We start from the raw sequence: 13922 nt of genomic DNA, 5'->3' as shown, positions 1-13922 counted from the left end.
TGATGTTGACCTTCAAGGCAGAGTAGGAGGAGGCAACTAGCCAACCAAGAGTTTCTACTCCCTGGAAAGATCCACAGTGGGACCTGGAGTGGAAAGGAGCAGGCAGCTGTGCTCAAGGAAACACCTGAGGCAGGGCAAAAGTGGCCTGAGCCCAGGGAAGGTAGCAGAGGGTTTGTCCCGCTGGGCTGGAACTCTTGCATGGCCCACCAGTGGTTATGGGGCTGCTATGCTTGATCTGGCCACTAGGAGGTGCTCCACGACCAGGAGTCCATCCCAATGCTGCACCAGAGTGAACCCAGCTGGACTCACCTGTAGGTAATTAACCACCTAGGTGGCCGGCAGCTAACTGGCTAAGGAGCACCTCCTCCTCAGGAGGCTCCCGGAGCTCAGCGGGAGGCGGCGATGCTCCTAAGCTGAAGAGCTCCCAGAGAGGCAATTGCAGATGTGGGGGCGAATGGTCAGCACAGGCCTGGCGTCCGGCTCCCAGGAGCAGGCCCCTGTCCAGTCGAGCGAGGCTGTGGGATTCTGAAGCTAGCAGAGGGAATCTCTCTTCAGGGCTGGGAGGGGAGCAAGTTCTGGTGGATTATGGGGTGGGGGGAGCCAGCCAGGACTCCTGGGTTCTCCTCCCAGCTCTAGGAGGGGAGTGGGGGCTGGGGACCAGGACTCCTGGGTTGGGGAGCAGGGGAGGCTGGGACTCCTGGGTTCTCCCCGGGGAGTGGGGGCTAGTGGTTAGAGCAGAGGGGGGCTGTGAGCCAGGACACCTGGGTCCCCTCTGTGGAGGGGTGGGCCTGTCCCAGATGCTCTTTGTGGTACTGAAATGACTCAGGTGACAACCACAAACCTCTCTGGGTTTTTTCCTTTTTTAGTCGTTGCCAGTAAGCAAGAGTTTCTGTTCACTTTAAATAAACACTGTCCCCATGGAGACAGAAACCAAGGCAACTGCAGCATCTTAATGCGAGACTGTGACACCCCCCCCCCAACACCTCCCATCCCCTGGGGAAGGACCCCTTCTGGAGCAGAACCAATCCTTTCCCATCTGCCCCCCACCTTGATGGAATGGTTTGATCCATTCCTCCATGGAATAGGTCATCTGTGAGTGGCTCTGGGGATTGTGTCCATCTTCTTCCCCCTCCCTGCCACACAGAATGGATCAGTCCACCTGTGAGCCTGTAATGGATCGCAAAAAGAACAGGAGGACTTGTCGCACCTTAGAGACGAACCAATTTATTTGAGCCTGAGCTTTCGTGAGCTACAGCTCCGGATGCACCGATGAAGCGAGCTGTAGCTCACGGAAGCTGATGCTCAAACAAACGTGTTGGTCTCTTAGGTGCCACAAGTCCTCCTGTTCTTTTTGTAATAGATTGGTCTATTCCTCCCTGCCCCATTAAATAGTTTGAGCCATTCTCCCCTCCTGTGGAATGGATTGATCCATTTCTCTCTCCCTAGCCCCCCCCCAGCACAGAATAGATGAGTCCACATATGAGTCTGTAACAAATTGGTCTATTCCACCCTGCTCCACGAAATGGTTTGGCCCTTGGTGATATCCTTCCCCCAGCTCAAGGGAATGGTTGGGTCCATTCCCCCGCATGGAATGGATCAGTCTGTGTGGGTCTTGAGCTGCGGTAGAGCACTCCCCTTTTGGTGGAATGGATCTGCCCATTTCCCCCCCCACACACACACCCCATCCATGGAGTGGATCAAGCCACCTGTGCTGGCTCCCACCCCCTATGGATCAGTCCATCTGACATTGCCCTATGCAGGGAGAGTCCCCCCCACGGTGAAATGGATTGTCTCAGTTTCCTCCCCCTCCCTGGAATGGGTCAGTCCATGTGTGACTCTGTGGAGTGTGTTAGTAAGAGAGAGTGGACAGTACCATTGCAATCCTGCCATAGAGGGTGCAAAATTACCAATGGACGATACCATTGCTAAGTACAGAGGGCACCAGTGGACAGTACCATAGCACAGAAGAGTAGAAGGTATCAGTGCAGACTATGACTGGGGGAGGGGAGATAGGAAAGTACCATAAGACGAATGGAAGGTACCATTTCACAGCATGGGGGACAGGAGAGGATGATACCACTGCATTGCTGATGGGGGGGAATGGCAGGTACCACTGTGAGTAGATTAGACAGTACCATTAGTCAAAATGGGGAGGGGAACAAGAGTGGAGGATACCATGGTTGAAAAGGTGAGAGGAGAATGGAAGGTACCATTGCACATCCAGATGAGAGGTGGGTGGACTGTCCCAGGCACTGAGAACATCTGGGGCTGGGCAGGGCTGGACTAAGTCCTCCTCCTCCCCTCCCCATCTTTGCTCCACCCCAGGCTGCCCCCTTTGTCGTCCTCCCCGTCCCCCATGCAGATGCCCCTCAGGGCCCGTGAGAGGCGCTCCTTGCTGGGCACCAGCCAGGGCCCAGGGGCTGGTTCTGAGAGGCCCCTCCAGACCCGCTCCTTCCGGGGGGAGAGGGACCCGCTGTCTCCCTTCCTGGCCTCTGCCTCCTTCCCCGATGCCAGCCAGCCCTGCTCTGTGCCCCGATGGTCCCGGGACCCACGTTGGTGGCAGAGGTGGGATCCTCGCTCGCCACTGCTGGGAGAAGCCTCCAGGCAGCCCCCGGTGTCCTGACCCCAGCGCAGAGACCTCTCGGCCGTGTCTGCTCTCCAGCCGTGTGGTGCCGGTCCACCCTCTGGCATCTGGTCCCGCCCGGCGGGGCTGGGGATGTGCTCATGGTCTGGAGAGGGGAGACAGAATGAGATGGGGGGGGATCAGGCCCAGAGAACGTAGTGAAAGACCCCCCATCTTCCCCACAGTTACCCTGGGATTGCTTCCTTAGGGGTCCTGCTCCCTGGGATCAACCCCCTGTTTTTTTGGGGGGTGTCCCCCACCCACCCGCATGTCCTCGCCAACATCAGTTCAGATGGTTTGGCTAAACAGCGAATGTTTGGTGAAGCTTTGGGGGGGGGCGGTTGGTAGTTGGGGGTTTCTGGGGGGGTACAACAGGGTCAGTGATGGGAGGGTGGGGGTAGTCTGTGGGGTACAGCAGGGTCAGGGCAAGGGGCCTAGAACAGAGAGGGGGGTTACTCATATATCCCTATCTATGGGGTGGGGGGAGTATCTATCTCTCTGGCACTGGAGAGACACCCCGCCCCCCGGGAAACAGCACCGAACTCCACATTCCCAGGGAGTGGGGGGGGAGGGGGTGTCTTCTCAGGATTGGCCAAGCAAACAGATAAAGGGGGCCTGGTAGTGTGGGGAGGGGGGACAGGATTGGCCCATTGCTCTGATCTGGGGGGGCAACTGCATTGGCCCATTGATGTGCCTGGAATGCAGGGGCTGGATTGGCCCATTGCTCTGGCCTGGGGGGGAAAGGATTTACCCATTGCTGTGAGTGGGATTGGGTGGGGGGAGGTGGATTGGCCTATTACTCTGTCCAGGGCGGACCTGGATTGGCCCATTGTGCTGGCCGGGCTGTGGTGGGAACATGCTGTGACCGAGGGGGGGGGCAACCCACCAGTCACGCTCCAGCCGTCCCACGAGGCAGAAGCAGGGCTCCCCCCGCCGGGAGTTGGTGACGCACAGCGCCAGGCTGCAGAGCGGTGTTGCTGTGGGGGGGGCGCACACGGACACTGGGGGGGGGCAGTACAGATGGGGGGGACCCAGGAAAGGGGACAGATGGGTGTGGAGGGGACAGCAGGGATGGGGGGGCAGAACGGGACATGGGGGGTGCCGTGAATAGTGGGAGCGGCAGGGGGCATGGGCGGGTGGGGCAGACAGGTGTGGGGTGGCCGGGGAGGGGGGGCAGAGAGGACATGGTGGGAGGGGTGGGGGCCCAGGGAGGGACAAAAGGAGAATGGGGGGATGTGGAGGGTCAGAGTCAGAGAAGGGGCAGAAAGGGGAGAGAAATAGGATGAGTATTGAACCCCGAAAATCTGCTCCCCATTCAGAGATGCCCCCCAAAGGGGAGGGGCAGAGGGGTAAACCAGCTCCTGGCTATTATACACTGTCCCCCCCCAGACCCCACTGCCCCCCATGCACTGGGCAACCTGCTACCTGCCCAGCTATGGGTCGAACCATCTGCCCTCGGATGGGAGGGTGTCATGGGGTTGCACCATCTCCCCAAGGATGCAGAGGGGGTCACTGAAGGTCATACCATCTCTCCAGGGATGCAGGGGTTGTCACTGAGGGGTGTACCATCTCCCCTGGGATGTGGGGGTGGGGGGTGAGGAGTCACTGAGCGTCATACCATCTCCCCTGGGATGCAGGGGGGGTATAACTGGGGGTCATATTCCATCTCCCCTAGGTTGTGTGTGTGTGTGGGTCATTATGGGGTCTTACCATCTCCTCAGGGATGCAGGAAGGAAGTGTTGCTGTGGTTCACACCATCTGCCCTGGGATGTGTGCATGGGGTCACTATGGAGTTGTATCATCTCTCCAGGGATGCAGGGGGGTATCACCGGGGGTCATACCATCTGCCCTGAGATGTGTGTTTGGGGGTCACTATGGGGTCATATAATCTCCCCAGGGATGCGGGGGGTCACCATGAGTTGTACCATTTGCTCTGGGAGAGTCAGGGGAGGTCACTGTGGATTGTGTGGGGAGGGAGGGGAATGGTGGGGTGGTCATATCGTCCCAGGAACTGGGGAGGGGCACACTATGGGTGGTACCATCTTCCTTAGGATTTAGAGGAGGGGGGGGAAAAGAACCTCACTTTAGATCATACCATCTCCCATGGGATAGGGGAGGGGAGGATATTATTGTGGTCCTACCATCTCCCTCGGGAGGCGGGCTGGTGGGGAAATACCATCTGCCCTCAGTTTTGGGGGGAGACAGGCTGTAGCAGGAGGGAGGTGGGGGGGGGCCAGGACTCACTGTAGTCAGGGACGAATCCGTCGCCTTTCCTGAGCACCAGGCGGATGCGGCTGCCCCCCCGGCGGATCTGCTCCACGGCCCGGGCGTGCGTCATGCCCAGCGTGGGCTCCCCATTGATCTCCACCAGCTGGTCGCTGACCTGCCCCAGAGACTGACACTGCAGTACCGGCCGCTGCCACCAGGGAGAGCCCCTGCGCCCCCCGCAGCATGGTGCCCCCCAGCCCCCGCAGCACAGCGCCCCCCAGCGCCCAGCCCCCCTGCCAGGGGAGAGCGCCCCCTGCACAGCCCCCCGCCCCAGTCCCTGCAGCACGGCGCCCCCCCCCCCAGCGCCCGGCCCCCCTGCCAGGCGAGAGGGCCCCCTGCCCAGCCCCCCGCCCCATGGGCCCCCAGTGCAGGCAGGTACCTGTATCTTGCCGCTCTGCTGGGCCGGCCCCCCCTCCAGCAGCCCCAGCACGTAGATGTCCATGTTGTATTCGCTGCCCCCCCGCAGGCTGAACCCGAAGCCGAGGGGGCCACGCACCAGCTCCACCGAGTAGCTGGGGGGGTCCCAGGGGACCGACAGACACTAGGGAGTGGGGGTGGGGTGAGTGCCTGGCTGGGACCCCCGGCGCAAGGGCTCTCAGCCCCTGATAGCAAACCCACTGCCCTGCCCCTCCCCATCCCCAATTGCCATCTGCCCCCCTGCTGGCCCCCCCCGGCCCTACCCCTTCCCCTTTATCTGTCCCCCCCTCTGCTGGCCCCAGCCCTCCCCACATATCCATGTCCTGCAATAGCCATTTGCCCCCCCGCCCCGGCCTTCCCTCCCCCCCATACCAGCCCCTCTCCCTGCCCCCTACCTGTGGCTGGGGCAGCCGGCACCCCGGCCTCCCAGCTCTTTCCTCCACCTGGATGTCGGCCGCGTCCAGGTCACTGGAGGCAGCTGGGGAGAGGATGGGGGGGTCAGTGGGTGTGGGAGGGGGCAGTGGCCTGCCCCCCCGACCCCTCCCTCGCACCCCTGTCCTTCTCCCTGCCCCCACTCCCAACCCTCCCCTTTCCCCACCCTTTGCCCGCTTCTCTCCTCCGCCTGGGGGGGGGGTCACTCACCTGCGTCCCTGGGGGTGGACAGAATTCGCAGCCGGACCTTGGCCCCCGCCTGGCGAAAGAGGCTCCCGAGTTCACGGTGGGAGAACCGGGCCAGGAGCCCCCCGTCCTCCGAACGCTTCCCACTGGGGAGGTCCCCGCTGGGCCCGGGCACCAGCCTGTCTGCTGGGCGGGGGGGGGGGAGGTGAGGAGAGGGTCAGTGAATACCCCCCCACCGATGAACTGAACCTCCTCCCCACAGACCCTGCCCCCCCTTCTCCCTCATGACCAGACCCCCCCCTGCACTGGCCCAACCTCCCCACCCAGACCCGAACCCCTTGTAGAGACCAGAGCCCCCCACCCAGCATCAACCACCCCCCTTCCCTCCCAACCAGGCCCCCTATAAACACCGACCCTCCCCCTCCTCCAGATAGGGCCCCACCCTAATTCTTCCCTCCCTCCCCCAAGCTTTCAAACTTGAAGCTCTTATCAGGGGTCAATATTTACCCATGGGGGGGAGGGCTGGGCAGGGGACAGACAGGGGTGGGAGGAGAGGGTGGAGTTGGTTGTGGGGGCAAGGGGGGGATGTGGGGTAAGAGGCAAAGGGGATATGGAGGGCTGTGGGGGGTTGTGGGGGGCAGAAGGGGCTGTGTGCGGGGTGGGGGAGAGGGGTCTGTGGGGGGGGCTGGAGGTGGGGCAGATGGGGCTGGGGGGGTTGGGGGAAGAGGGGGATAGAGTGGGGTGTGGGGCCTGGCAGCAGGGGGCCGTGTGGGGCAGGGGGAGTCGAGGTGAGTGTGAGTATGGAGGTGGCAGAGTGGGGGGGTGGTGGTCTGTGGGGCAGGGGTGTGTGGAGGGAGGCTGGGGGGGCATGTGTGGGGTGAGAGACACTTCCAGCCCCCCCATTTCCATCTGCCCCCCAAACCCACCCACTCAATTACAGAATCCCCCTGTATGTGGGGAGAACCCCCCCTCCCCCAGGATGCAGCCCCCCCACCGCACCCCCAAACCCAGGCTAGGAGGAGAACAGCCAGGGGGAGAAAGCCGGGGGCCATGGAGGGGGTGTCGGTTCAAACCCTGGACGTTTCGCAGCACGGACTGGACCCTTTGCAGCATGGCTGGCTGTGGGGTGGCGGGAGGGGAGGCTCCCGGTTCCTGGTGGGGGCACAGGTGTGGGGCGGGGTGTCCACGGGCCCCCCAGCTCGGCCGCCTTCCTCCCTGAGGAGTTTCCCAGGACAAACAAGCTGGGCTGAGAAAGTCAAGGACACTGGGGGGGGGATGTGGGCACGGGGGGGGGGTTAACCCTTTGGGAGCTGGGGGGGAGTGCCAGGCCTCTCCCAGCAGGGGGCGCTGTGGGGAGCGGGGGGGAGGAGACATTCCAGAGCTTTATGGGGTGGAACAGGCAGCCCCCCCGCCACATGTGCCCCCCCCAGCCTGGGGAGCGGGGCGGAGCCTGACACAGTGGGGAGCAGAACACAATGGGGTCTCTTGTGCCAGCCCGGATGGGGGGGGTTCAGAAGTGGGGGGAGGGGATAGCTGGGAGTATGGGGGGGAAGCAGCCTCCCCATGTCCCCCACCCCACCCAGGAGTCACCCTGCCCCCTATATCCATCTCCCGGTGAGCCCCCCCCAGCTCCCTGCCCCTCCCCCTGTAGCCCCCCCATATTGCATCATCCCCTCATCATGATCCCCCCTCTTCTCAGCCACCCCATCTTCCACCCTCGCAGATCACCTGCTCCCCCTTCACTCCCTCCCCATGGAGCCCATCCCCCCTCAGCTGTGCCCCCAGCCCCTCCCCCACCGCTCCACAGACCCCTCCAGCCCTGCAGACTCCCCAGTCTTAAACACCCCGAAACCCATCCCCCATAGTCCCTTCCCCCAACCTGCAGCCCTCTGCTTCCAAGCCCCCCTACTTCCCGCCCACCTCTGTCCCCCCCCTTCCCGCCATGCACCCCTCCCCACTTACCTGCTCTCCCAGCGCTGTCTGGGGCCACGCTGCCCCCCAGCTCCCCAGGCCCCCCCGCGGGCTGGGAGCATCGCGGCCTCTGGGTCTCCCCCCCGCAGCAGCGGGCTGGGCACAGCAGCATGTCCCTGGGTTCGGGCCCCACAAAGCTGGTGACGGCCAGGGTATCCCTGCTGGGACCCCCCCAAGAGTCCCGGGCCCCCCCAGTCCAGGGGGGATCCCAGCAGGGAGAGGGAATGGAGAACAGGGGCTCCAGGGGGGCCCGGCAGAGTCCAGGACCTGGGGGGGGGGAAGAAAAGTGGGGGGTCAATAAGTACAGGGTCCCCCAAAATTACCAACACCCCACATTTCCGCCTGCTGGGAAAGGCCAGAGGCTCCCCCCACAGCCAGCGCCCCCTAGTGGGTCAGGTAGGAAGCGAAGCAGCCAGACCCCCAGGCGCCCCCTAGTGGGTCAGGCAGGAAGCAAAGCAGCCAGGAGCAGCCCCTGGCGCCCCCTGGTGGGTCAGGCAGGAAGCGAAGCAGCCAGGAGCAGCCCCTGGCGCCCCCTGGTGGGTTAGGCAGGAGGTGCAGCAGTGAGAGCTCCCCCAGCGCCCCCTAGTGGGTCAGGCAGGAAGCAAAGCAGCCAGGAGCAGCCCCTGGCGCCCCCTGGTGGGTCAGGCAGGAAGCGAAGCAGCCAGGAGCAGCCCCGGCGCCCCCTGGTGGGTTAGGCAGGAAGCGAAGCAGCCAGGAGCAGCCCCTGGCGCCCCCTGGTGGGTCAGGCAGGAAGCGAAGTAGCCAGGAGCAGCCCCGGGGCCCCCTGGTGGGTTAGGCAGCAGGTGCAGCAGTGAGAGCTCCCCCAGCGCCCCCTAGTGGGTCAGGCAGGAAGTGAAGCAGCCAGGAACGGCCCCCCCCAGTGCCCGCGGCCCCCATTACCTCTCCGCTCCACCAGCAGGATGACGTCCCCGGCCCGCGTGTGCTGCTGCAGGACGTTCTCCACCTCCCGGGGCCTGAGGCCCCTCACGTCGGCCCCGTTCACTTTGGCCACGAGGTCGCCCTCCTCCAGCAGGGGGCAGCGCCCCCGGTCCCAGATCCTGGCCACCTGGGCCCCGGGTCCACCGTCCTCTGGCGCCTCCACTGTAAACCAGGGCCCCGTGGCGCTGCGGGGCAGGGGCACCGGCGTCAGCCGGCCAGGTGGCGGGGTGCGGCGGGGGGGCGCCCCCTGGTGGCGGGGTCTCCACTCCGCCCGCTCCTCTTCCTCCCCCAGGCAAAACTCAGTGCAGCACCGGACCCCCAGGCCCCGGGCCCGGCGGGAGAGGGGGGGCCCGGCGGCGGGGGGGCTGCAGGGGGCAGCGGCCCCATAGCAGGGGGGAGGCCGATGGGCCGGCAGGGCGTCCCCGCGGTGGAGGCAAAGGCAGGGGGAGTCGCGATGGGTGTATTGGAGGATACAGCTCCCGTCCACCACCACCACCACGTTCACTGTGGGGCAGAGAGGGGAGAGTTAATGGGGCAGAGCGCGGCACCCTCCGGTGCCCGGGGCAGGGATAGTGGGGCCACAGCGCCCCCTAGCAGCCAGGGCTGGGGTAGCGGGGCCTCCCAGTACCCAGGGGATGGGTATGGGGTGTCCAGTGCCCCCTAGAGCCCCCCCCCACTTACCTCTAGCCACCGGTGCTGTCTCTGCTGCTGGGATTGGGGGTTCAGGGGCCCTGTGGGGGCTCTGGTGGGCGCTGCAGCTGGGAGGGGGAGAATATATGGTGGGGTTAAATATTTGAGGGGGTCCCTTCCTCGGGCAGCTTTCTCCCCCTGGAATCTCCTCCCCTTTTCCACCCTGCACAGCCCCCCACCTCTCCCTGGGACTTCCAAATGCTACCCCCCACACACACTGCCCCCATCCCCACTTCCCCTACCCCCTGGATCTCCCCCAATTGCCCCTCCCCCAGTGTCTCCCCACCCCAGCTGTACCCCCTTAGCCCCAGATCATCCCTGTCTCCGCCCCACATCCTCAACTGCCCCAGGAAGCGCCCAACCCCTCTGACCCCAGTTGCCGCCCCCTACAAGACCCCCAGCCTGGGGGGGAGGAATCACCTGATTCCGCAGGCTTCACTTTGCTCCGCCCCCCAGTGCTGGAGATGGGGGCCCGCCCCGCCCATGGCGCAGACGGCGGCCTGGCTCTCAGGGCCCAAACCAGGGTCTCTGTCTACCAGGGGGAAGAATCCTGCGACCCCCGGCACCGGCTGCCTCAGCTCTGCGAGGAGAGAGAATGGGAGAGTTGGAACCTCCTGAGATGCAGCCACCTCTGGGGCGAGGCAGGGAGGTAACAGCAGCACAGAAATAGCCTGCCCCATGGTGCCCCCTGCCCAGCCCCCTGCCCCACCACAACCCCAGCACCCCTGCCCCATGGCACCCCCTGCCCAGCTCTCTGCCCCACAGCGCCCCCCCGGCGCCTGGCCCCGATGGCCGGGGGAGAGTGCCTCCTGCCCAGCCCCCTGCCCCACGGCGCCCCCCCAGCGCCTGACCCAACGGCGAGGGGAGAGCGCCCCCTGCCCCATGGTGCCCGGCCCCAACTGCCAACGGAGAGCGCCCCCTACCCAGCCCCCTGCCCTACGGCGCCCCCTGCCCAGCCCCCTGCCCCACAGCGCCCCGCCCCGACGGCCAGGGGAGAGCGCCCCCTGCACAGCCCCGTGCCCCATGGCGCCCCACAGCGCCCAGCCCGACGGCCAGGGGAGAGCGCCCCCTGACCAACGGCACCCGTCAGCGCCCAGCCCCAACTGCCAAGGGAGAGTGCCCCTACCCAGCCTCCACATGTCACCCCTCAGCACCTGGCCCTGACTGCCAAGGGAGAGTGCCCCCTTTCCAACCCTCACCCCCCCACGGCGCTCCCCAGTTCCTGGTCTCCCAGCCCCCCCACGGTGCCCCCTAGCACCCAGCCCCAACAGCCAGGGGAGAATGCCCCCTGCCTATCCCCCCATAGCACCCCCTAGCACCCAGCCCTACCAAGGGAGAGTGCACCCTTCCCAGCCCCCCCCACGGAGCCCCCCAGTGCCTGGCCCTGACTGCCAGGGGAGAGCACCCCCTGCCCAATCCCCTGCCCCACGGTGCCCCCCATCACCCTGTATGTCTCCTCTCTCCTGTCCCCCCTAGAGTCACTCTGGGCCATGTTGGGGGGACTCTGGCTCCTCAGTCTCCTGGGTCCAGACACTGGTGACACTTATCCCCAGCCCCGAGGCACCCCTTCAGCCGGGGAGGGCGGCCGTGCCCCACAGAACCAGCCTGGGGGGAAAATGCTCCTCACTCCTGACCCGCAGCCCCCTGGGCTCCCCCTCCGCCCATCTCTCAGGTCCTTCTGGCTCTAGAACCCATTGGGCTCTAGAAACCCCCCGCCCCTTCTAGAACCCCCGGGAGAGCTAGATCCCGGGATGTAGGGACTGGCTGGGATCTAGAGCCCCCCTGGGGTACTCTAGAACCATGTGAGGAGCCAGTTCGAGTACTCTGGGGATCTAGAGCATGGATCTCAGCTCAAGCCCCCCGGGTGACGGGGCGTCCTCCCCACACTGGCCCTGGGAGAGCTGGATTGGCCGCAAACCTCGGTCACTCTAGAACCCACCGGGCCCCACTGGATAGCTGGAAACACCTCCCTCCCCCGAGAACCCAGTGGGGATCTGGAAACTCTCGAACCCATTTTGCTGGGGCGTGATCTAGAACTGTCTCCTGCCTGGGACTCTTCCAGGTAGGGGTGGTGGGATGGGGGGCTGGTTCATCCCCTACCCAGGCTCTGAGCGACTGGTGATGTTACCTGGCTGCAGCTGGTGGGAAGGTGGGGGAGGCCGGCTGGTGCAGAGAGAGGGTGTTAGCCCAGAACGGGCTCCTGCCGGAAGACCCTGCTCTCCTTCGAGGCCGATGTGGCTCAGGCTCGACCCGGGCTGGCACGGGTGCAGCTGTCTGTTGCTAGCCCACAGGCATCGCAATGGATTATGCGGGACACGAGGATCGGGAAACGGGTGTTTCCGCCCCACAGCCCCACCCCTGAGAAAGGGGCTGGGACGAAGGGGGAAGCTGCCGTCGTCTTTTGCCGCTCCGTGTCTCAGTTTCCCTCCGGCCTTTGCAGGGGGAGGAGGTTTCCATCCGCTCCTTGGCCACGGTGGGAGGTATGAGGTAGGGGTGTCATCTCGCCACCTGGGGTGGGAAGGGGAGAAATAACCGGGCCATTGCAGAATTGGTCAAAACTGACCCAAAGCGACAGAGGGTCCAAGCAAGACGCCCTGCCCCCATGACTCAACCAGCCACCCCCTACCAGCGGGAAAGCCCGACAGGCGGGACGGGGGATGCATCTGGGAAACTGGGTTTTTTTGGAGGCTTCTGGAGCCCGGCCCGGGTGTTGTGGGGGGAGGGAGGGAGAGACAAGATGGAGCCAGGCAGAACTGGGCTGGCCGTTGGGGCCCGGCACATTAAATGAGTTGCTCCCTGTAGCCTGGATCTAGGCTGGGACAGATCCCAGAACCTGGGGCCTCCATGAACGGGGCTGGCAGCCTGGGGGGAGAATCAGCCCTGGGGTCCAAGCCCTGGGGTGCGTTGGGGGGGTGTTGGGAGTTTTTGCAGCTCCCCGGCAGGAAGATGGGAGGGGGTCTAGATCCCATGAGCCAACGCTGTGGGGGGGGGGTGCTGAGAGGTGGGTCTGGTAAAAGGGGCCCCCGCCTCCCCCAGGCTCCAGAACAGACTCTGGAAAAAGATCTGAGTCTAGATCTGACCAGTTAAAAGGGGGAGGGGTGACACCAGCCTCTCCCCCCTTAGCATCTGGGAGAACCTAGAAATAGCCCCACGGGGTGGGAAGTCTCCCTTAGGGCAGGTGGTTCCCCCACTCCAGAGCCCCCCCAAAGGAGGAAGCTGAATCTGTCCCCTCTGCCACCTCCATCCCTGCCCTATGCCGCCCCAGACCCCACCGATCCATCCCGACCCCCCCCCCAGTCCCTTAAGATCCATTTGTCCACCACAGATCCAATCCCAACCCCCCCCCTCGACCTTTAGGATCCCCCCCGGGCCCCTCCTCGATCTATCCAAGCCCCCCCCCTTTACATCCCCCCCCGCCGGGACAATCCAATTAACAGCTGATCCTGCTGCCCGCCCCATCTCTGCTGGCTGGGGGGGGCCCCTTACCCTGCGGTGCCCCGGCCTCCGGCGCTGCTCCGACCCCCCCCAGTGGTACCCGATGCTGCGGGGGTTAGCAACGGGGGGTCGCCAAGGCAACGGGGTTTGCTGTCCCGGTAACCTTCCACCTCCTCCTCCGTCGCTAGGCTGGGAGCGCGGGGGGGGGGCGGGGGATGGACAGACGGGCCGGCGAATCGGAGACCAGAGCGGCTAATTCCCCCCCCCCCGCCCCAGGATATGGGACACGGGGCCTTTCCCCTCTAGGGGGCGCTGGCTCCAATCCAGCCCCAAAAGGGCGAGTAATTAATCATCAGTCATTTCACGATGAAGCCTTCCTTAAGGAGGGTGCAGCCTGTGAAGGGGGGGGCGTTCATTCAACAGACCCAGCCCCTAAAGAGGTCTTACCCCTGCCACACACGGTACAGGAGCAATTGGGGCGGGGGGGCTCGACCCAGGACTCCTGGGTTCTCTCCCTGGCTCCGGGAGGGGAGGGGGGTCTGGTGGTTAGAGCAGGGGGGGCTGGGACCCAGGACTCCTGGGTTCTCTCCCTGGCTCCGGGAGGGGAGCAGGGTCTGGTGGTTAGAGCAGGGGGGGGCTCGACCCAGGACTCCTGGGTTCTCTCCCTGGCTCCGGGAGGGGAGCGGGGTCTGGTGGTTACAGCAGGGGGGGGCTCGACCCAGGACTCCTGGGTTCTCTCCCTGGCTCCGGGAGGGGAGCGGGGTCTGGTGGTTAGAGCAGGGGGGGCTGGGACCCTGGACTCCTGGGTTCTCTCCCTGGCTCCGGGAGGGGAGTGGGGTCTGGTGGTTAGAGCGGGGGGGGGGGGGGCTGGGACCCAGGACTCCTGGGTTCTCTCCCTGGCTCCGGGAGGGGAGCAGGGTCTGGTGGTTAGAGCAGGGGGGGGCTCGACCCAGGACTCCTG

The 13922-nt window shown here is 64.9% G+C and overlaps 1 protein-coding gene across 1 annotated transcript; it reads right to left on the bottom strand.

The window, feature by feature from the left end:
* Positions 1 to 844: 844 nt before the first annotated feature.
* On the bottom strand, positions 845 to 13260 carry MAGIX (MAGI family member, X-linked). Its single transcript, XM_078850239.1, has 11 exons — positions 13013 to 13260; positions 11655 to 12034; positions 9947 to 10106; positions 9518 to 9594; positions 8798 to 9340; positions 7889 to 8164; positions 5951 to 6109; positions 5704 to 5786; positions 5271 to 5432; positions 4868 to 5006; positions 845 to 2729 (listed from the first exon to the last, which is right to left on the bottom strand). Exons 3-11 carry the CDS (start codon positions 10009 to 10011, stop codon positions 2284 to 2286), a joined length of 1950 nt encoding a protein of 649 aa, XP_078706365.1. The 5' UTR covers positions 10012 to 10106; positions 11655 to 12034; positions 13013 to 13260; the 3' UTR covers positions 845 to 2283.
* Positions 13261 to 13922: the final 662 nt, after the last annotated feature.

This window comes from Lepidochelys kempii, chromosome 23, assembly GCF_965140285.1.
Source record: "Lepidochelys kempii isolate rLepKem1 chromosome 23, rLepKem1.hap1, whole genome shotgun sequence".
NCBI lineage: Eukaryota > Metazoa > Chordata > Testudines > Cheloniidae > Lepidochelys > Lepidochelys kempii.
The sequence above is the reverse complement of the archived record's forward strand: the minus strand, read 5'-3'. Positions and strand labels throughout refer to the sequence as shown.

What these genes read in the sequence shown, in the direction of transcription:
- MAGIX (XM_078850239.1), bottom strand. Translation starts at nt 10,011, where the DNA reads ATGGGCGGGGCGGGCCCCCATCTCCAGCACTGGGGGGCGGAGCAAAGT. An exon ending in AGTGAAGCCTGCGGAATCAG is followed by an intron (nt 9,595 to 9,946) that starts GTGATTCCTCCC and finishes TCCCCCTCCCAG; the next exon opens with CTGCAGCGCCCACCAGAGCC. An exon ending in CGGATTCGTCCCTGACTACA is followed by an intron (nt 2,730 to 4,867) that starts GTGAGTCCTGGC and finishes TCCCCTCTCCAG; the next exon opens with ACCATGAGCACATCCCCAGC.